The 24,213-nt window shown below is 44.5% G+C and overlaps 1 protein-coding gene across 1 annotated transcript; it reads right to left on the bottom strand.

Moving 5' to 3' along the window:
• Positions 1-1,372: 1,372 nt before the first annotated feature.
• On the bottom strand, positions 1,373-23,361 carry bcorl1 (BCL6 corepressor-like 1; the record flags this gene model as incomplete). The annotated part of the gene is given in 13 exon segments (XM_084009903.1): positions 1,373-4,149; positions 4,567-4,738; positions 5,500-5,577; positions 7,368-7,513; positions 7,946-8,112; positions 8,209-8,475; positions 8,694-8,881; positions 10,414-10,884; positions 11,201-11,333; positions 11,598-14,195; positions 14,299-14,343; positions 14,345-14,383; positions 23,266-23,361. Coding segments are annotated over 13 exon segments (4,743 nt in total). The 3' UTR covers positions 1,373-3,806.
• Positions 23,362-24,213: the final 852 nt, after the last annotated feature.

Genomic DNA, 24,213 nt, shown 5'->3' on the forward strand with positions numbered 1-24,213 from the left:
TCTTCTTAACTGATTTTTTTGCAGTTTGTGAATGAATGCTGGAAAATTGAAGTTGTGATTTTTTCAGCGATTGGGTTTTTTCATAGCTTTAAAATAGAAGGTAAAAGCAAGTGAAAATGTATCAACAAATGTGATCCAATTGCACTTTTAAGTCATTTTTAATCATTAATTGTCTTTCAAGTTAATAAATAATATCATTACTTAAACCAATGTGTATTGTTTCATTGTAATAATGTTAATTGAGATGAATGAACAAAAGGATTTGATTTGCAGATATGATTTTTGTGTTTAGTCTGTTAGATGGAAATGAACAGCTCCCCTGCAAGTTAAACAGAAGTCGTACCATCTCTCACGTGACATGGCCTCCTGGTATTTAACTGTTAAGTCACTGCAGGCTCCACCGTGTCCCAAACAGCAACAGTTACAAGCTGCAGTTACATTTTGTTGAAACTAAAATGTTGTCTTGGTATTTTTGGATGCTGCTTGGATGCCCAAAAACGGCTTGTAACACTTCAGCTGGCGTGAAGTTGCTCGCATGTCACGTCAATTTTATTTATACAGGCCAATATAACAAATCACAAATTTGCCTCATGGGGCTTTATGATGTGTACAGCATACGACATCCTCGGCTCTTTTCAAGCCTCAAACAAAAAACCCTTAACGGGGGAACCTGGAAGAAATCTCAGATGTTGTAGCACCTTAAATTCTGATCTGATGTAGATAGGAAGCCAATAAAGGAAGGGTAAAACTGGTGCTGAAATAATCTGGTTGTGGTTGTGATCCGAGCTGCAGCATCCTAAACCATTATGAAATCTTTCAGTACCAGAACATGGCAGGCCTGATAACATAACGTTACAATAATCCAGTGTGGATGATACAATAGGCCTGAACTAGGATCTCTGCGTCAGCCATGGTTTAACTATGCGGGAGGTGAAAGGTCCATTTGGTGATGTGTTTAATGTGCTGATGAATAGAAAGGCTTGAATTGAACGTAACAGTCTTAACGGTTGTATTTTGAGATATTGCACATTTGTCTCAAGTTACTGTTACTTATTCAAACGGGTCTCTATGTTAAGTCAGGCCAATTCATTTTATTAATAAATTAATGCTTTAGCAGAGAGGTATGATGTGCAGAGAGAAGCGTGATGGGCCGAGAACGGAGCCCTGAGGTACTCCATATTGAATAGAAAATACGGATGTGGCTACAATCTCAACTTAAAGTTCCGCAAACTGTTCTCAAGTTTTTTTCAGCAGATTGAGTCTACACAGTTCACTTGGGAATGAAGATTTTCTCATTCAAGGCTTAAAGTGAGACATACTAAATTCTACTATAACCGAAGCAGAAAAAACACTTTGTGGTGAAGTGAGAAAGAGTGCGTTTATTGTTCATGAATTCAACTTTTCATTAATAAGAGGGTGTTTGTCTTCTTTCTTCTTTCTAAAGTGATATATTGTAACTTTATACCTTGGAATCAGCAGAGGACACGACGATCTCATAAAGCCAATCTGCTGATTGTAAAGACCGAGGGAGACGGATGAAAGAGTCGGAACAAACGAGTAAGTGGACCTTGAAATGAGATTTGTTCAAAATCCTGTTTTATATCTGTGGGGAGGCTGATTATTATGGAGGAAAAAAATATACGCACATTCAAAAAACAAAACAAAACTCTGCGGGACAAAACACGAGATATCATGACAAAAGTTAAATTCTGCACACTGTTCTCTGCTTCTTTACGTTTGAAATGTTTGGGACAATCAGTTCTTCTTCAGGCACAAACATCACATCACAGATTAACACTCACACAGGGAGAGAGAATTAAATAATACAAAACAAAAAAAAAACACTGTGGTAGCAGAAAACAGTGTGCTGATCCTGCTTATTGCCACAAATTATTATACAATTGAGTCGTTTCAACTAAATTATATATTTATATATATATATATTTTTGTAACATTATTCAATAGCTTGACAGGAGAGATAAACATGTTACATGGGGACAGGGTAAGGGGGGCGACCCAGCTACAATTGAATCAGTGGTGTTGTGCTAACAAGGTATGCGCCCGGACTGCTACTCAACTGGAACACCCAATTATGGCGTTTCCTCATCATAGTGCAGAATCAGAACTGCCAACACTTTGAGATAAAAAGGTTATTTGGGTTTGAATGCAAAAATGTTTTCTTCAGGTAGAGCACAGATTAATATCACGGTTCTTTGTTCAATTACTTATAGCGGCAAATTATCTGTGAATTTAAAAAAAAGAAGCCATTTATCTAATAGAACGTCATAGACGGAACAGAAACTGTGAAATACGCCTGAGGGAGAGCTCTACCTTGAATATTCAATTCAGCTATCATCATCATAATAAGCCAATCGACAAAATAAAGAGATAATAACTATGATTCACAATCATGCTTTATTCTTGTTGATTTCTTATAAAAGAATCAAATAAAAGGCTCTTCAAGCACTGCTCAGTCTTTCAGTCGTGCTGTTTCCCATTTAACTAAACTATACTTTTCTTTACACCTTAAGTCTCTTCATCTTAAATATCTTTTATTAGTTTGTGACTTCAAACCAAAACATCATTGATTGTCAACACAAAATCTGTCTTAGCACCAGTACAATAAAACTGTACTTTAGCTTTTTTTTTTTTTTTTTTTTTAAATACTGTTCTTGAATGAAGGAAGAAAATGTCAGAATAAAGGGATCCTAATAAGTACATTTCAAAATGAAGCACCAACCATACAAAGCAATTTTTTTTCAAAGACAGGCTTGTCAGATACACAAGAGGTCAAATATATTAATGACTATTAAATTAAGCACAACAAACAGTGTGAATAAAACACTGCAACACAAAGCACTCGGGGATCTGGGAACATCGTATTGGGACGTGGCTGCAGTTAAGAGGGCGTCTCGGCTACTCGGACACAGGAGCAACCTCTGGACTCCAGAGACGGGACTACTTTTCCTCTGAGAGAGATCCACAGGATTCTGTATCAGTTCAGGAGGAGTGCTACCTGGGGAGTGGAGAACACTACAATCTGTCCAGCTCTGTAAACAAACTCTCAGTCCAAAAAGACTGCAGCTGAGTGCTGCCCATACTTTGTGAAATGGGGAGGAAAAAAAGTATCAATGTAAGCTACTAGGTCCGTCCAGTAATGATCACTTGATGAAAAAGGGAAAATTAAAAATAAGGGGAAAATGGAAATGAGGATTACATTTGAATGTTATGTGCCGAGGTCTCTTCTCTGCAGGTCTCCAAGTCTCCCAGGTTGACAGAGCCAGGACCATCCGGGCCATTGGCCTCCCTGACTTAAGCATCTTAGCTTCACACAAAAGTTCACCAAGATAAAAGTCTTGATCTCCCTTCGAAAAAAATATCGATTTCCCTCGGGAGCAAAAAAAAAAAAAAATCCTAAACATAATTTGTTCTTTGCCACAAGAATACATTTATATAACCAAATGTTTTAACCCTGATGGCAAGATATACATATACACTACCATGTACATACATAATCAATACAAAAGGCTTGCTCAATAGTTCTCATGTATTCAAATATACCTATGGATAGGAACCTGAAAGCTGCTTTCCAGCACTGACCACTCCCATGTGCAGGTCCTCGTGATCACTTAATCACCTTCTGTCTGAGGTCAAGGGTTATAGGTGGAGTGTAATTTCTGCTGCTGGAGTTCAAACTCATCACCCTCATTACATTGGACGGCGAGGTTTCCTTTGAGCTGCTGCTTGCAGGGAAGGACTACCGTTGACAAAATGTTGCACGGTGGAGGAGCGCACTGAAAGAGAGGCTATCGGCTGCGAGGCTTCCCCGTGTTTGTTAGTGTCTCTTCCTCCTCCTCCTCATCATCTTGCAGGATGTGAATGGACGATCCCAGTAGTCTCTGGAGCTCTGGTACGCATCGCACCAGATCAACATGTCTCTCTTCTCCCTCTTCCTTCCCTTCCTCCTCCTTGTTTTTGCCTTTGTAAAGGGAAGCCAAAGTGGAGCTCACCTGGCTGACCGATACCTGCCTTCCGAGCTCAGCACGCAACAGACTCACCACCTCCAAATGTGGATAACGAGCCCGGAAAATCCGCGCCGACATCTTCAGACGCTTCAGGACATCCGTCAGGAGGAACCAGTTGCAAAAGCTGTAAAAGAGAAATGTCCGATATGAGTCAGCGTTTAGAGGAAGGAATAACAATCATAACAATACATTCCCCACAACAACTCCCCTTTTCATTGTTAGTTATGATTTTTCAAGTCTCCCAAGTTTCTAACAGAACCGTATTCCATCACTGGAGAGAACACCTTTAAACACCAGGTGCTTATTATCTATGGCAGAGAAAACACACCTCTAAAGTGAAACTATTACAGTACAGCCACGAGTCACAGCAATCACTACCTACTGTCATCATAGCAGTGAAACGGCATTCAAACTGAGGTGACAGTAGCGTTTTGTTTATGGCTTGCATTACAGAGTAAATCAGGTCCATAAATGTATAACAGCCATAACTCAGTGGTCAATATATATATAAATATATAGAGATCTATCTCTGTGGACTCACCCCTGGGTTAATGACACCTGAACATGATAGCAAGGTAAGAGAGGCTCGGACGAGAACTCAAACAAAAGGCAATCTTTGTCCGAGTCCGGCTCCGTCTGTATTGTTGCATCCTCCTCAAGCTCTTGATTCTGCTCAGACAACAGGAAGTCCCAGCACGGCTCCTGGTCAGTCTCTGTGAAGACAAGCCCCATGATGTGAGATGAAGAGGAGCAGGCCAACTGGATGTTTCTGCGCTGACATTGAGCTGCGTTTGGATACAGACTTTGAACGCCCTCTAAAGGACAGTCTATGCATAGCAACCACAACAGTCAACTGACCAACCAATGACGAGCATAAGATATACACAATTTATCCCTAAATAGACGTAATTGAATGCACTCTGGTGGAAACCTTTTTCTTCATTATTACTACATTTGGTGCAAAGAACTACATTTGAATAATTGTGATTGTTTAGGTTTAGCTTTAGAGCAGCAGAAGGAGGGAAAAGAACATTTAAAAACAATTATAGTTAAAAAAAAGAAATGTTCCTTGATGGGGGGGGGGGGTTACACATTACCAAAGTTATTTTTGGTCTCTTCCGTTTATACAGAAAGCTTCAGTCCAGCTTTCTCTTTAGTCCCCCTAAATTCTTCCATGCAATTCTAATCCTGTTCATCCCTCGCTGGATAACTGGCTCCCTGTGGCTCTTTACAGCACAACTCTGATGCTGGTACACAAGGCAAACATCCCTTAACGTCCCAGTGGTTGTGCCTACAAACTAGTTCAGTTTACAAACAAAGAATAGTTTCCCTGCAGCAACCTGGTCATCGCTGCAACAAGCCTCGCCTCATCTTCCTCATGGCCAAAGTTGTAATAGGAATATGAGATTGATCAGTGGATTGATGGATTAGCAGACAGAAAGACAGATCCAGACACCATTTACATTTTTCTTACCAAACAGGGAGCTACTGTAGAAATCCCAAGGTGAAATCGGTTCCTGTTCTTTGCGGCCTTCCAGGTCTGTGAAATATTCTGTGGAGAAAAAACAACAAATATTATATATCATATATATATCATGTCATATTTTCAGATTAAAGTTCTAAATTTACACGTCAATGCTTCATCTGCCAGTCTGAAAACACATGATGTCATGAAAATAGTATGATGGGATGATTGGGATGGTTGTTTGAACAGAAATAATAGACAATAGAAAAATCCATACTTTCTCACTTCCTTCTCATCTTTGTTGAGACTCATGAAAATACGGTGGTGGGTAAAAGCCAAATTTATGAGCTGAAGTGAAAGCGAGCATTACAATTATCCCGGAAACAGGGGTTTATTTGAGTGGTTGTTAGTCAGGATGTGGGCGAAACTCCAGATATGTATGGAGCGGTTTGAGAGCAAGGCAGATAAAACATGACTATTAACTTTAGTCTTTGTCGTTATTTTAGAACCTCTAATGAAACAATTGTATAGAGAAAAGTTCAAATGATTTGCTCGACAAAAACATTAACGTCAAACACTGTTCCAGCAAATTAACTTAAGTTGTAGTTTGAATTGTGATAAGCTCTTGAGTCCACGTGTGGTATCCGCGCTCTACTGCATTAGTTACTGAGTCGTCTTTATTTACCTGAGACACACTGTGTGAGACTAACCCTGAACACTGAAACAGCAGCCAAGTTGATAGTGAAAGCAACACAATGTCTCCTCCGCCCCCACAGCCTGGCCAAGGGCTGAGAGAAATCCTCCAAATCACCATCAACAGTGATGTGAAAATAAATGACAATGCTAAAGACACAGTTCCTGTAAACAAGCTGGCACGACGATTTTCTGTGGGTCCAATATGACAAGCAAGAGGAAGTTGTGCATGTCAGAAGTTTCCCAGGAAGCCAGATGTGTAATTAATCACTCTGCCTGGCTAATTTATGGAAGCAGATTGATCTCAGGGAAGGGGATTAAAAGCATTTCCTTAATCAATCATTAAGGATAATGAATTAAGAAATCATTGGCGGCTTTTGCAACACAAAATACATGTTTTTTCTTCAATGAATGTTTTATTTAAACTGTCAACGGGCTGTTTTTGCACAAGTCTTACTGATTTGTATGTAATAACAGTGATGTGGTCATGGGTCTCTACTCAATCTCTTGACTGTAATGTTTTACTGATAAAAAAATTCAGCGGATATTTATATTGATTTTTCTTTCAAAAGGGATAAATCTGCAAGATAAATGGTAAAAGAAGGAAAAGTCACAGTGCACTGGATGGAAGAAGCTGCAGGTGACAAGCGCTTGCATCAGTTTCTGTGAACCCAAAACTCCCAATACGTCATCAAGGCGAGCGTCACCTTTTACTGTGCTGCTCTTGTCATGCATAAAACCAACTTGAAGGCATCTGAAACTGTATGGAAATTCATGTCTGGCAGCTAAATACTTCTGAATGTTTCCGTTCAATAGGACAACATTTGGCTCAAACAGTTAATGTCAAGCCATGTGTGGATGTAACATTTTGTATTTTTCATGTGTGCTGCATGCAAGCTGTTTATTGCTCACTGTGCCAAATGTGATGTAGTGGGAGTGGGGACAGGCTTATTAATGTGTTGACACATTGCTTGATATGTGACTGTAAAGTTGGCTGATACATTTCTATTGCTTTTATTATAGACTTTGTTTTGTGTTGTTTATTGTGGCGGAAGTGTTTGTTGATGATGTGAAAAAGTAGATTAAGCCTGAAACAGAACAGCACTCTTACAATATGGAAATATGTCTATGTATTCACAGCTACTTACTTCTGTAAAATAAGGCTTAGAAAAAGGTTGAACTACCTGTGAGGAAGGTCTTCATGCTTGGGCTATGTGCCAGTTTGACCGGAGTGTGTCCAGAGTAGGTAGCCAGAGTCGGGTCTGCACCGTGGTTCAAAAGCAGCCAGACTATAGGTAGGTTATCACTCGCTACTGCGTCATGAAGGGGCCTAAAGAAAGAAAGAACAAAACACAAATGCCTTTCAAGGTTTGTATCACCAAAGCTGCAAACTTGTTGTATGTGAAGTGTCGGATGTGTGGGATGTACTACAACACAACAAATACTTTGTGTGATTAAATACGATTTGTGCAACTATTGTATTAAAAGACAAATGGAATTATTACCATAAAAAAAAAACATCTCACCGAATATTAGTCATAAAATACACCTGTCAGTGAGTTTGTTCATTACTTGTTCCCAGAGGGTGTTTTATAACATACATTACTCCATTAAACTGCAATTAATGTGCCACATGTGCCTTTTGTGAAGGTCAAGAAATAACCTCCGTGCTCAAATTTGTTACAAAGATTGCACTTCTATGAGAAATCACATGTTTTATAGGTTCCAATAACTTGTGTGTGAAGACACTATGAAGGCTCACCGTGTCCCATCCTGGGCGCTACAGTTGACGTCAGCGCCGTGTTTCAGCAGCATCTGGACGATCTGAGTCCAGCCTCGAGAGGACGCCTCGTGGAGAGCTGTGTAACCGGCATTATCGCGCCGATTGACCTCCCTGATGTCCTTTTCAAGACAATACTGAACCACATCCTGCAGAACAATGGCATCAGAGGCAGACTGGTCACACTATGATTCAAGGAAGTACACAGTCATCTAACAGTACAGAAGCAAAATGGTGGATTTTACCTGATAGCCCAAGCGTGCAGCACGTTGCAGCAAAGTCTCCCCGGCATTTTTATTGACAATCAGCCGACGAACCTCTGGAGGAACGGGCTTTTTGGGTGGAGACTCTGAGCCGCTGCTTCTTCCCGACGAGCCTCTCTTAGTGGAGGGAGATGATGGCAAACTTTTTGGAGTGGGCAGGAGGCCTTCTGTTCTTTTTACATCAGCACCATCGTCGGCCACGGCGAGTGCAGCAGCACGCTTGCCCAAGCTGCCGCGTTTGGTCTTTACCTAAAATACAGATTTTAATCATGGGAGCAGTTTATCAAATGAAATTTGTTCCACTCTTCATGGACCTGTGCAGTATAAATATGACACACATTGCATTTATCGAGCCACAGGGGGGCACTGTAAGCTAATATATTCATGACACACTGGTTTATTCCCATCAACCCTGTATGGTTTGCAATGTACTGGAATCAAACAGGCCTCCTGAGCGGGTGTCTTACCTTCTGCTCTTCGTTGTCACCTAAGTGCTTGCTTTTGAACTTCCTCTTCCCTGAGGGCTTGTCGTTGCCCTCTGGAGATACCTCGCTCTCCTGGTAGCGGGCCGACCCCGAGCGAGTGAACGAGGGTCTCCGTCGAGGAGGCTCAGGGCTGCACGCGGTGGGACTTGGACAGCGATCGGCCTGTGGATCTATAATGATGAATCGGATGGGAGGTTATGCATAGTGGCACCAAAGAGATAATCACTGTGAAAAATCGACATATAAATCCTAATATTCCAAGATAACACATTTTATCTTTGATGTACCAATGTCGTTATGGAGCAGTTTTATGCTCTTGTTCATCTGCCAAGTTGAACATGGAGCCGGGAATATTTTAGGTGCTGCCATGGCTAAGCCATGGTATTGGCTGAAACGGGGTAGCTGCTGTCTGCTTTTTGCAATTTTGTGTTCAGGTGTGCCGTATCCCTTATGATGCACCTCAAGAATATCATAAGCTTTGGTGTTTGTCAGCTGTTAAATGTATTTTGTTATTTTGTATTTGTCCACTATCATATACGGTAGAATGTTCTATTAATTATTTTCTTATTGACCTTTTACAAAGATTTTAACCCTTATTAATTGAGCATGGCCAAACGTTTTGTCACTTATGTCTGGCCAGAAGACTGTTTATCAACTAATTCAACTATATTGTTACTCGCAGCAACTAAAAATAACTTCAATTATCATTTAAAGTTACTTCAAAGAACTTTCATTTTGTTGCCCCTGTTGACAAAGCAGTAGTGTTGCCATTAGTAACACTGCATTGTGAATTCAAGATCTGCAGCTTCCAGGTTCTCTTTACTGCAGAAGAGTCTAACTGTCTACCACACTTAGTCCTGGTTCTCCTGTGCCTCCCTTCCCTCCAGCAGGCCTCCAGAAGCGTGGTGTTGGCTCCTAGGATCTGGGCAGTGAGCTCCAGGAGCTGCAGCCAAAGACCTGCTACCCCTGCAGCTTCTCTCCATCCGCTAGTGCATGCAGCGCCACGTCCTCCAGATCCTCCAAACCACCACCTTTGTCTTTAGCTGGTCCCATCTGGATCAGCAGGGACCAGCGAAGCTCTGCTCCTAGCTAGAGGGTGCTGCCAGTGCCGGGCTTTCCACCTCCCGCTGGAGCTCCGACTGCAGGTTGAAGGTGGCAGGGAAGAAGGATCTGGGTCTGTTCTAGTGGGCTGGTCACTGCTGGAGTCAGATCTGAAGGAGATTCTAGCGAGCAATAAATTGTTTCGTTGTGGGGAATCAAACCTAAAAGTTCCTTGTAGTAATTTTAAGCTGCTGATTATATATAATATATATTATAATATATATATTATGGGGGTATAAGTTGATGTCCGCAAATGTCTTATTTTGTCTGAACAAAACCCAAAGATATTCAGTTTACGATAATATAACCAGAGACAAGAGCAGACGATCCTTACATCGGGGGAGCTGGAATTAAATGTGTGGCAATTTTTCTTTTTCTTAAATGAATTATCAAAATTTTGTATCGGTCAGTTACTTGAAAACGTTTCATTTCAGCCCTTGATCGTATAAAAATACTAAGAAGTCGCTACACTCAAACTTTTACAGATTCATACTATAACTTTATGATTTTTTTTTAATCATATCTGTAAGTAACAGCTTTTTCTGTTTTGATTAAAACCTGGCCTGGAAACGTTACCGATCTCTGGAGAGAAACGGCATACCTGCTGGGACGCCGCTGTCCTGTCGCAGGGAGTCCGATTCTTCGAGGTGCTCTCCATCTTCCAGCTTGTCTTTCTCAGTGATGTATTCCCCGGTCTGATACTTTTTGCTACAACATCGTCGGCGTTTCTTAGGAGCAGGCATGTCACCCTCTGCACTTGCTGTCTTGCTCTTGCCCTGATTCACTTGTTCTGGTAGGGGGTTTGAGCGAGGCCTCCCTCTCGGACGGCGGGCAGGTTGGGTGGGGGTCATGGGGGGCGACAGGGAAACTGGGGGAGGAGACATTTGTGGGGGAGGAGGGGAAGGCGTTGCAAAACCCCAGAGGTCAAGTCGAGCCTCATCAGCTCGCCGTCGTCCTCTCCTCAGCCTCGGGAAGGAGCTTCCTGTAGTGTCGGCCTCCTTACTGGATACAGGGGAGCAGTTGAGAGACACGGGCGTCTCTACACTCCGAGAACTGCTGCCGCCTTCTGTAACTGATTAAATCACATTTGATTGTTAGACTCACGCAAGCGTCTATGCATACAAGTGTGACTGAGACATCAAAAAACACCACCCAGACAAAATGTGTCTGCTTCATACACAAGCCACCGAGGCTGACTGCAGGCTATTTATCTCCCGAACTAAAGCTATGAGAGAGGAATCTGCCTGGAAGCTCAATAAAATGTAACATGTCTGACACAACTGAAAGCATCATTAAATTTGTGATAGATATCACAAATGTGTCCATGTTGTTAGAACTTCTCAGGGCCGTAAATGTCACAGGATTATGGGAATAAAAAAAGATGTTACCTGATTTGTTGCGGGTTGGTTGCTCAACCTTGAGGGGATTGATCTTGTCCCTTGGAGTCGACTCTTTACTCTGTGGAGAAAGTTTCCTTGCTGGCAGACTCCGCTCCAGCACAGGTGCACATTGTTTCTTCTGCTGAAATACACAGGAGACAGAAAGAGTACGCTGTATTCAATGCTATTGATCACAAGGCTTTCATGGTGACGGAGAGCATGAAACAGTCTGACAATAAGCTTTTGGAAGTTAAATCATCAGTCATAGTTTCCTAATATGAAAGTGAGCTCTGTATCACCCAATTCATTCAGTTGATACAATCTCGAGATGACTGAGGTGATTGCTGCCCTAAAAAGAATAAGAAAAAGTATATTTTAGATATTAAAAAGGACACAAATAATTTACCTTCTTTTGACAAGACACTTTGGTCGGAGTGTTTTCTGTGTCTTGCTTTTTCTTTCCTGCAGCCTTCTTTGATGAGTCCGACGGCGCCTTCTCCTTTGCTGCTTTCTTAGGACTGGTTTTCTTTTGTTTGCCGGCAGCCGCTGTTGCTTTGATTGGCGACTCCTCTTTGGTTCCGTTTGTTTTCTTCTCAAACTTGTCGCTTACCGTCGCACACTGGCCTGTGAGAATAGACTCAACCATGCCCTCCAGTTTTTCATTGGGACGACTGTCTGCCGCCCCACTTTCTTCCTTCAACCTCTCCCCCTCTAACACCTGGGCTAGTTTGCTCTCCAGCCTGTTCCCATTTGTTGACGCATTGCTCCCAAAGAGAAGGCCAGCAGGTTTCGAGGAACCCTGCTTCGCTTGTTGACCCATGCGTTCTCCCTGGCTGTTGTTTAACTCTGTAATATTCTCCAAAGGCTCAGTTGCATTTGCCTTCTCATGCCTCTTCGTAGCTTGAGTTGAATCCCCTTGAGATGGCAAGTCAGCCCATTTTTCCACAGACCAGTATGGTTGGTATTCAAAAGCGGAAGTATGTTTAGACTGAGTGTCTTGGCTCCCAGAGAGCGGATTCGGAACATCAGCTTTCCTTGAGGCAACAGGTATGGCCTGAGTATTGCCCTCTTCTGTTGGTGCCGTTGTTTCGAGAACTTGCTGCTTCACGATGGAGGCAAGATTAAACAGCGGCAACTTCATTCTCTCCCACTTATCATCCTCGGGTTTGGATGGGCTGTGATGAGCACTCTGAACCTTCGATCCTTCTGTAGCCGTGGTGCCCTTCGTCTTTGGAGATACCCGTGTGATTTTTCTCTGAACAGAGGAGGCTTGGTGCGGAGGCTGAGGGGGCTGCTGCCAAGCTGGATTGACAACAGTGGTGGAGTATGGCACCGCTGTTTTGCCAGATTTCTGATGAGCCGGAGCACTGGCAGAGCTCGACAGGGCAGTCGTCGGGGCTCCTTTAGAGGCACAGTTCTTAGTTATAGCTGTGCTGGTGTTTTTAACATGCTTGACACTGTGAGCATGTTGGTTGCCCTTCATCAGACAGGAAGGCTTCTTTCCTCCTGATGCCAGATGCTCTCCTTGGTCAATTATAGATATAAACTCCTGCTTTGCAAAACTCTGAAATTCATCTGCGAACGCCCCTTTTCCGTCTTTGCCCCGTAGAGTAGAAGCCAGTATGGGGCTCGCCACACCTACGTATGTTCCAGGGATGTTTTTTATGGAGTCTTGTGAAGATCCCTTACCCCAGGTTTGTTTGGGCTCGGGGACCTGGTGATTCTGTGGCCTATTTATTTGCTTTTGATGGGATCCGTTTCTATGAGTGTTGGGTAATACAGGGTATTTCACAGCCGAGTTATACGTTGTAGAATTAGCCCTCTTTGAGTTAAGAACATTGCTCTGATTTGACTCATTATGAGACTCAATCATTGTAACCGGAGGGTCATTAATGCATTTTGGACGTTTGGATTTAGCAGATAAATCAAGAGGTACATCCCTCGGTTCAACAGAACAAGCTGTGTGGTCCTCTGAAGCAGAGGGAGGCGTCGTTATAAGAGAGCCCATGGTTGTCTTGTCTATGCCGTTGCCTTTCTCCACATGGTTCAGCAGTCTGCTCTGAGAGGTGATGCTGGCCAGGGCAGAGCCACAGCAAATGGCAGCAGTAGGAGACAGTGTGTAGCGGCTGGGTGCTGCAGGAGTTAATGAAGGGTGCTGCAATGGAAGGGCAATAGCTGGTGAAGCCACCACTGAGGCTAAAGATGTATGCTCTCCCACAGATTTGGCATTCTTATTAGACGAATGGTTTGATTTTAGTTTCGACGATGACGTGCCGGCTTTTTTCTCTGCGGCTGGAGTCCGGCCCACCGAGAACGGATAGGGATAGGTTCGCATGAGAGGTGTCCCTCCGACATCTGAGCTTTGAGGCTGAACTTCTTTCTGAAATTGACTGGACGTGGCTTCCCTTAGTGCTGAAATTTGACCCAGTGCTGGTGGGAGGGTGATTTTACAAAGTGAAGAGGGAAAATTAGCCGACGGTAGGAAGGCAACAGGCTGGGCTGGTTTAAACATGGTGGAGCACTGAAACCCAGGTGGAACACTTTGCACAGATGGTGTTTGCGGGTGGGATTTCTTACTGGATGTCACATTGCTGTGAGAGGGAGTGAGTGAGTCCTCCCGGCTGGCTTTTACACCACTTGACCACTGGCGGGTAGGGAAGACCCCAGTACCATCAGCCTTGACTTTAGGGGCCTCAACCCGTTTGTCTGATCTCTTCTCTGAGCCAGTGAGAGCGGAGCCAGACATTGGTGCATTGTTGGGCTGTTGAGGTGGAGAAAGCTCAGGGCTGTGGTTGTAATTGCTGGTGTCCAGGCAGGCATTTGCCGTCTTACAGTCTGTTGTTGGAGTGGTCTTGTTTTGCTGACTGAGGGTAACATCTCCTCTAAACTCAGGGGGTAGCGTCTGGGGGGGATTTCCCACCATACTAGCAGACGCTTTATTCGGAGCACTGATCTCTCTGCTCACCGTGCCTCCATCCCCTACATTCATTAGTGTAGGATCCACCTGAGTAATAAGAGAAGATCATGAAGCCAGTGTTAATTAGATAAGAGAAAGAATGCTCTAATCTAGTAATCTAACTGTAACGAAAAGAGAAAAAAACAATTACCTGCATAGGTGTTTCTTTAACACAACATGCCTCAGGGGGTAGCTCAGTCAGTCAGGTGAGAGTTTTCCTTGAATACAGTGATATGCTGCAGAAAAAACAAAAACACTTCATGTAATCACTGTTGGAGCTTTTCTGGTTTCAATCACAGAAAATACTTTCAATCAGTCCCTTTCATTAATTTGTTCCTATGAAGTAGGAAGTAATAATCAATGCAACTGTATGATAGAGAGTAACTAAAATTGGGCAATTGAAAATGTCCCTCCTATGAGACAGGCTGGGAGGCCAGATATATTCCAATTTCCTTTAGAGCAGAAAGACAATTCAGGGCAGCACAGAGAAAGTGTGGTAAATAGAAGAATGTATTTGTTCTGTTGTTCCCTTTGATTTTATTTGTTTCCACGGAGGGAATACTAACAATTTGTCAGTGTTGATCAATCTGGAGAGTGAATCATGTTTACTAAGAATAGCAGATTCAGTGAATGAAATAAGAACTAATGCATTGCAACATGGACAGATTATGAGCCAACGGGCCCCTGGCAGAAACTCTCAAGACTCATACGTCACCCCTTCGCATTGTTTACTGTATTTTCGCAGGTTAAACCAACTCTGGAGTACTGTTATTTTTTAAATTTGTTTCACACTCAGATATAGAGAAGCTGCCTAAATCCAATTCAGATCTTCCTGCGACAACAGAGCCACGCTGATGCTCTCCACGTGTATTATACTTGACAGCATTCAAGATATTATGGGGAAATCTGTGATGTAGTTTCTCTTTGTGTCATGGCTCCTTCCCCACTTCCTACCTCCCTGTATACCGGCACCCTTGCTTGGACCACACCCAGCCTTGAACGTGGCATCCATTTTGAACTACACACCTGTAAACTTTTGTGACGGCATCTAGCAAGCTTGTGATGCTATCGCTGTGCACAGACAGACAGAAATAACAACTGGCAAAGTACTGTAAACCACTTGTGTGGATCCTGCTACAGTAGGTGTCTCCATGCCCACATTTTGCCATGATGACACACAGACACAGACTCACAAGGTGACAAGCGTTGCTGTCGCTGACAGCAAACCAAAACAGAGTCTTGCATATGCCCCATGACCCCTCTGACCCTCACAGTAAATCACCCAATCAGCTGTAACTGGGCAAAATGATCTTTTATTGGGCATGATGGAGCCACGCGCGCTGGTGCAACCCAAATGATGGAGAGTGACCAAAGTTTTGTTTCTTATCCATCACTGGACAGTTCATTATTTAGGATCACAACAAAGCAGCCCACCTCAGATGAATGCAGTTTTAATGTGGGGGGGTCATCCAGTGTGATCTAAAATTAGACATGAAATTGCAACCATCTCTATCGAAAAGTCACACAAAAGGACAACAAATATTAAGACCTTCCTTCACAACACAATGCTAGCCAGGCCCATGCTCGTGAATAATAAGAACAATCAAACAGTTCATCTATTCTGATATAATTTGAAATACTAGTCATATACACGCCAGAGCAGCCCCCGGTATGTAGGTAGAGGTGAGCGCATCTGCAAGTAAATGAGACGACTATTAAAAAAAAGGGGGGCGATAGGCAAATCTATGTCAAAGCTTTGTGGGGAATGAAAATGTTTCACCCCGGAGTCAGGTAGACATAACGAATGGGATGCACATAATGAGTGGCACGCCGATCTCTGCGGGAATCCGCGAGCACGGACCGAAAGGGATCCGGCGATGCAGATACCGCGCAGCGCGAGGAGGGTCTGCATCCATCATTGCCGTACAACAGTTGCTTACAGCTAGTTAGTCTTTGTGCTGCGATCAGACGCGGTCTCCTCCGACACAACATTTGCATTTCATCGGCTCTGATGTAGGCCACTGAACGCATGCGGTAGTCCGGCACACACACACACACACACACACACACACGCTCCGCTCCGCGCAGACAAAAACAAAGTCAAGTCTGACGATACATGTGAGGAAGGGGAAAAAACAGCCTCGACGAAACCAAACGATTCAGTTGTAGAAACCCACTTCAGACCGGTCGGCTCACCGTCCAGCCCCCACGGCGCATTAAGGCACATGTCCCAATGTCATATGTTGAAAAAAAACACAAAAAAGTGCACAATGTATGTCCCTCTGCTGTAGATGTCAACACTGACTAACTCTGCGGGTCGCTCTCTGAGATGGCGAGCAGACACCGGAATGAGAGAGAGGTAGAGGGAGAGAGAGAATGGCAACCGGCTCTCAGGTGATCGGTCCATCCACGAGACAAACACGGGAAACAAACTGCCTTCCTCTTTTGCCCCAGAAATATCGTGGACGTGCTTTCCAGACAAAAGGACGTTGTTTTGGTATGTTATAGCGAGTGACGGGAGATAAAACCCCACCACCAACATCGAGTGGCTGCGTCGGAGGAACAGTGTGTCACATCTCCGCCCGATAAGGGAAGTCAACATCAATGCAAAGGGAGAGCAGAACAAACAAAAAACTCCCGACTGGCCGTTTTCATCAGCCCGCGAGCAACCCCGACAAAGTAACGCTGTCTGCCGGTTTGTTAACAAACAAACGGTCCGTCTCGCGCGCTGATAACACACCAACTGACTCACTCGCAAAGTAAGTAGCCAGCTGGACAACTGACGGCGGGGTGGGGGACACAACTTATTAGACACACGACCGTGGTGCCGGAGTGGCCACCAGAAAAGAGGGGGGGGGAGAGGCGAGCGGCGTGTTTAAGTCCACTGACCACCGCGGGCAGCCGACGTTTCCAGCTCCCTGCACAGCGGAGTCCCCGCGAAGCCCTCGCGCTACTGCCGATGTTTCACACGCCGAGGCGGGCTACTGTTATTTATCCCCCGCCGACCTAATGAGAAGTCTCTCCCGTCGGCCCTGTGGTGGACAGACGGAACCACTTCGGCGTTGAAAGGCATTCACCGACCCGCCGAGCCTCTCCCCCCTTTCAGACTCTCTGCCGAAATATTGAATAATTCCCCAGCTAATCAGCACGCGAGATAAAAATAAAAGATGTCTAAATGACACAAACAGTTACGAACCCTCTCGTCCAGATGGCATGTGAACAGCGTACAGGCACGACTCGGATACGGCCGCGTCCAGCCTCTCGCCTCCGCCGTCCGTCGCTGCCCACTAATCTCGACGGTTTTCGGTTCTAAAAGTCCGGGAGGGGGGGAGGAGGCGGGAGGGAGGGAGGGAGCGAGGAGGAGGGGAGGGTAAGGGGAGGGGGGGTCGTCAAGACAGTCCGTTTCGTATCTCCAGTCTGTTGGGAGAGAGAGAGGAGAGAGTGGGGCAGAAGGGTGCTCGGTGACAGGATGGGAGATGTAGTGCTCGGCTATCCACGCCCAGGATTAGACGCTGGAGAGGCTGGGAGGGGTAAGGACTGCAGGTACCGACATGCAACGCGAGCTTCTGCCGCTCAAGGGGAATGGGGGGATCGCGACCAAAGAGTGTAACGGTGCGCTAAACTGAAGAGAGGCGTATCGGGGTAACGAAGTAATAAACTGCATTTCTCTTAACCAAAACGGAGCTCCGAATAGTACTGAGCCGGGCGTTTGCGTTTCGGTTGCAGTCGGGTCAATTAGCGGAGCCACGGCAGTGTGTGATGGTTGCTAAACGGAATTACCAAAAATACAACAACAACACACGCGCACGCACACAAAAAGAAAGGAGTGGGAGAGGTTTGGGTCTGTTGCAGTGGAATTACCACGAGGAGGAAGCAAGACTCCGGCTGCTGGAGGCCCTCCAGTTGTGTATGCTGTGAGCTGCAGGCTGATGCAGCCTGGAGAAGATGGGGGGGGGGGGGGGGGGGACACACACACACACACACACACACACACACACACTAAAGCCTCCTCTACAGATTTCTGAGAGGGATTTCAAAACCCACAACTGTATGAAACTTGTTATCTTTCAGCAAGTTTTGGTCATTTTGGTGCTGCTGCCACGGGTCTGACTTAACACCTGACCATGTTTAGCTGGCTTGTATAACTGGCTCTGGAAACAAACCTATTTGCTCACAAGGTGACAGCAGGCTGCTTTGTAGAAGTCTCTCCCTCGTGTCCCCCTTTTACTTAGACTGACTTATGACATGAGCTGTGAAACAATTTTCACATTCCTTTGCAGAGAGACGGTTAGGAATCTGTAGATTCCCTATTGTGATCCTCACATTTGCCTCCAAATACTTGCGCCCTCACTGACAATTTCTAAAACAAACCCTAAGAAGACAACTTGTGCGGTTACTTTAGCTACTCCCTTGGATTAATGTTGAATATTCATTATAATAATTAACAAGAATGTGGAGTCCGCAGCTGTGCTGAGCCAAACTAAATCATATGATTTGTTTTATGATTTCCATGGTTTTGATGGTGTGACGACATTATGTCGTGGAAGACCTTCTGATAATCAATGATTATGAATAAAGACCAGAAACGCGAGCCATTCACTCTGCTGTTGTGCTTTTTCAGTTCACTGTCATTCACATCTTGCAGTGCAGTGTTTCAAAATCACATTTCCTGTTGTCACCAGGTCAGGTTTTAACTGGATTTGTGCACACAGTTAGAGAGAAGTGGGCTTGAGCTGAGATCAAAAGCTGTGAAGCTCACAGTTTAATTTCAGTCCCAGATTTTTTTACACAAAATCAAGACGAACTCTGCCAGTTCATAGCCTTCAACCTATAGGCCTATACCGATGTAATCCAGTCTTCGCACAGCAACCCCATTGAGTTAACACAGCCGTAGACAGGCAAGCTCTATAATAAATACAAGCCTGGAAGATGAAATACGATAGAAAGAAACCTCTCCCAGAGGTTACACCATATTTACATCAATACAGCATTTGTAATTGAATAAAAATCTACATGTACTTTCAACTTGTTCTATATATTTACTCTCTGAACAAGGGGTCAGCTTTTCCTTAAGTGAAGTCTGACTTCCAGCTTTGGAAAACAAAGACAAGGAGCTCATAGTTGCAGGTGAGTGACACAACTCCACTCTACACACAGCAGGAGAGACACGTGTTTAAAGTATCAAACCCGTCTTTTGTCATTATCCAGCGAATGTATGATACCTTCACGGGACGTTTAGCTGTCCTATCCCACATTTGTGGAACACGCAGGCCCACAGGTTACTCTGCTGTAATGAGGTCACTGGTCTTACCTGAGTCCTGAAAGCAGCGTAGGCCTGCAGCTGTTTAAAAGGGGTCCTCTAGGCCAGCAGATTCCCTACTTTTCCCAACACTTGTGTTGAGGAAATAACCTCACACACCCAAACACACACACTCTCACTCGGAGAGTTTGTGTGCTACCACGCACGACCCGTGTCGGGCCTGAGCACCGAGGCGGCGCAGGACGGCGATCCCGAGCAGCAGGCTGCGAGCCGAAACTATTTCTCCTATCGCGGAGCGGATCGGCGTGCGCAAGCTTCTAACGTGCCCTTCGCCATTCGCTCAGTAATGGCTGCGTGTAAGCAGCCGGATCGTTGACAGATGGCCAAATGTGAAAATTAGGAAACAAAAAAAAAAAATCGGTAGAGAGAGGTGGGGGGCGCTGTGTGGGGGAGAAAAACCCCCGTGTCGGCATACAGCAGGAGTATCTCAAAGTCGGCAGCTGACACATCGCATTGTGTCTGAGCCGGGGTAACCCGGAGACCTCAACGACCGCGCGAGCTATCCCGGTAGTGACCGGCTGCTCGGGGCTTCACCAATTATAGACGAGTTTGGTTCACGGGCTCCACGTAGGATGTGTGAAGCTGTGGGGATTAAGGACACACCAAAAAAAAAAAAAAAAAAAAACTTGTTATGCATGCAATTATAAATCTCTGGGGCGGCGATGTGGTATTCCGCACATGCACTGTGACAACTGCGATGAAGGCACGTTGTTTATTTCGAGGGCCTGATTTTTTTTTTTTGTTGTTGTTGAAGAATGTCGCCTTCAAAGTGGGCACACATGGTCATCTATCTGTGAGTCATATCGGAGATTATATCGACCCTATTTAGGCCGCCATGGTTTACGGCGACGGAGGATGTCCCGTCTAAGTTGGTGGTTCACCTGGTCAGTAGCTGGGAAGGCGGCGGGGGGTGGTGGTGGTGGTGGTCAGGTGGTGGTGGGGACGCTCAGTAGCCTAAATAATCAAACGCATTCTCCCTTCTCGGTATAAGTCATGAATTATTGTACGACGAACGAAGACAGGATGGGAGCCGGATCACAGGCACGGGGAAGGGTGATGTTCCCGTTCGCCAGGTTAATGGATGTCCCCGATGCGCCGTCCACATGATGTTAAATATCTGTCTGGACCTCAAACGCATCACTTCGTATAACACATAGTTACCGTGTCGGCGCGCGGACAGCCGACCGCGTCCGTGTAGCCCAAACAGCAGACTCAAGTATGTCACCTCGACACACAACTTGGCTGTCCATGGGCGACATGTGACACGATCCCACATAATGCCGCGGGATAACAGCGAGACATCACCGCAACTGCCGCGGCTCCCCGCCACACACCGACAACTAGAAAATACACGTATCCAGGTCAAAGTTTGGCAGAGTTTCACTCGCCCTCGACAGCGTTGTGCAATGCCCCCTTTAATGCCCCCTGCTCGCCCGTAACGCCTTTGTTATTAGTAATCGCATGGTATTGCACCGTCTTACCTTGCGCTCCGAGCTGTCTACAGCCTCCGAGCCCGCACCACACCGCGCAACAAGCTATTGTTGTCCGCGCCGAGGCTTCCGTGCGGGGCCAGGGATGTGATTTTGGAGTAGAATGAATACAGTATGCAATTTTTGGTTTGTCCTCGCGATCTTCCCTTATTGCCAGTTTTCGGTCTGCAGCAGCTGGAGATGAAAATCGCGCACCCTGGGTCCTAGCGCCGGGTAAAGCCCTACAGGTGAATAACAAACAGACTGCTGCTCGCTGGGTTTGAATCTTTAATTGCAGGTCACTTCGCTGGAGTCAGATAATTTCCCTTCTTTATCCCCCAACGATTTAACAGATATTTGGATATTAAAATTAAGATAAAAACATGTTGTCTTCAAGTGCAATCACACTGACCAGCCATGAGTTAGATAATATTTTGTTGAGCTGCTGTCTCAATGAAAATCGTCATTTAAACAAAGCACTTTTTAAAATGCCACAACTGCCAGTAAGACTTCCACACACCCCTGTACAGTCCAGTTCATCCCTCTGATTTAATATCTAATGGGGCCATTTTAATGCAAGCGTTTAACATCAAAGTGTCCAACAATAGGAAGGTACACCCACTGGTATATTAAAGCAAAACTTAGGCAGAAGTTACAGCAGGCATTTAATATTTTATTACCATGGCTGGGTTTCTGAATGGGCCTGTTTGGCACAGATTCAGGGGGCCAAGACGCCAGGGGGGCAACAAAGCCAGAGCATCTGTCTGAAATGACTTTAACTAACATTTCTTGTTGGAAAGTAAAGACCAAATTAGGTATATCTTCATAGATGTTTTATTCTTTTGTTAGATATTGCTCTGTGTTTCAATATTCCGTCCATCCATACCATCAGAGATAGACAACAATAGACCTACATTATCTGGCCAATTTACATGCGTGCGATATCAATAGCCTCTGCTAATATGAGCTCACCACAGGTATGTCAGTATGGGCGTATAAATATCAGCCAATAATTGCAGTTGAATGCCAAAGATATGTTTTTCAAACAGTGTTCTAGTTTGTCCATCAGAGAAAAGTGACACATTTATATTTTGCTATGGATTTGGACAATAAGTCATTAAGAGAGTGTTTTAATCCTCTCAAATATCAATCAATGTATTAAGTATTGTGTATTTTGTATGATTATTGAGCGGGCCATCAGTGTGGATTTGCTAACGCAGGAAGCTGGATGGGTGTTATACGGCCTCACTTCGTTTCCTGTGTGAATGAAATATTGTAAAGTTCAGGTGCAGTTTTCTACCAAAAGCAGCACTTGAGGGAGGAGCTTTTATGGTGTCTGGGGACAATTGTCTCTAGTTCCTTCCTTGTTCTCTTGGCAACATGCCACAACTGAACCAGATAGATGTTCCAAAAGTACAAAAATAAAAGTTGGACAAACCACTGAAGTAAACAATTCATTGGCGACATAGATGCACACAAAGCTGTCAGAATCCATCTTTCTCGTATCTGAGATTATTTCTTTTGCCGTAAGAGACCTCTTACAGAGATACCTGGGCCAGACACTTGAGGTCAGAACATCCTGGCAACATCCAGGCTTGTAAAAGCTGTTGAAGTCGGTGAACAAATCAGGGTTGATGTTAGTGAGTTAATGGCAGAGTTAACTGGTGACTTAATTGGCAGAATGTGACAACCAAAGAAGCAGACAATGGTCTGAGCCAAGGTCGGCGGTGTCTCAGTTAAACATGTGTACACTGCTTATCTGCCCTGTTATGGTTGAATCATGCTCATCGTGCCGCAAGAGACTTCTGGAGAAGTACCTGAAATGTCCCCTGAAGGTTCTGACAAAGCAACGCTGTCTGAGGCACCACAGCAAATTAAAGGCGTCTGTAGATAACCAGATAGAGCACATTTTTTCAGACAGCTTCATAAATTGGCATTGATTTCATTGAAGCGGAGTTTAAAGTCACCACCCATTGAGAAGTTTGCAAGTCTGGATTCTGCAGGTCAACCACAAGCTATTCTGTCCTGGATGTGAAACGAGGGACCAGTCTTTAACCTTGCATATCTGTTTCAGGGGGGCATTGGAGTTTGTCCATCCTAGTCTGCATGTGTTTTGTGGATTTGGAAAGGCTTACGACTGTGTCTTCCAGGGAGTGGGTAGAGGTATTACTGATGGAATATGGGGTCACAGGGTCATTGCTAGCCACCCAGTCACTGTAAAACATTGGAGCAGAGTGCAAAGTCAATTGGGGACTTTAGAATCACATGTCTGCTCTACGCAGATGATGTGGTTCTGTTGTGTCCTTCAGATCGGTCCTTCAGTACTTACTGGGCCAGCTGAGTCTGAAGCAGTCGGGATGAGGGTCAGTACCTCCAAGTCTGAAGCCATGGCTCTCAGCTGGAAAACCGTGGTTTGCACCTCCATTGGGGGTGAGTCACTGCCCCAATTGAGGGAGCTCAAATATCTTGGAATTTTGTTCACAAGTGAGGGAAGAACGGAGCATGAGTTGCAGCGTCAACAATGATGCAACCATTGAAGAGGGAGTTGAGCTGGAAGGCTAAGGATCTTGAACCCTAGGTAGCCATGAAGATAGTTTTAATTAATGTGTCCAGGTTTTGAGGTGCTTCTGCCGTCTCAATACGAGGAGGCGCGTTTGAATTTATGGAAATGTATCATGAAAACCTTGTTGAGTGGCCATTTGTCGGAAAAATCTAAATCAAACGTATATCAAAGGATGCATCATGTGCCACAACCACAGGGGCCCACAGTTTTACCCAATTCATAAACAAAACCATACAAGGCAAAATCTATCAAAAAAATAGAATCTGAATAAAGCAAACTTCTAAAATAATAAAACATTAGTTCTCATAAATAAAACAACTGCATATTGACAACAAATAAATTGCTCCTACTCCAAAAAAAAAGTATCTTCCCTTGAGCAATACCCTTGTTACTCTGGAGAATGTACCAACACGTGAGACTCTTTCATTGTAAGTACTGCTCTTTCTACTGAAGAAAGACCCTGTGGAAACTGTTGACAGTGAGGACTGTGGATGATCCTGCGTAACTGGGACACTGCTGCTGAGTTTTCCAAATATAATTTTCAAACTTTCACAGCAGCACAAATACCACTGTATTCAACCTTATTTATATCGGAGATGGGTTCAGAAGAGTCAGAGTTGGGTATTTGAAATCATTGCCACATAAAACTGAAACCGACTGCATGGCAAGACACTGGGATTGGTTGATGAAATGTTTTGTGTAAGAGAACTGAAA

The sequence above is a fragment of the Eutrigla gurnardus genome, assembly GCF_963514095.1.
Source record: "Eutrigla gurnardus genome assembly, chromosome: 5".
Classification (NCBI taxonomy): domain Eukaryota; kingdom Metazoa; phylum Chordata; class Actinopteri; order Perciformes; family Triglidae; genus Eutrigla; species Eutrigla gurnardus.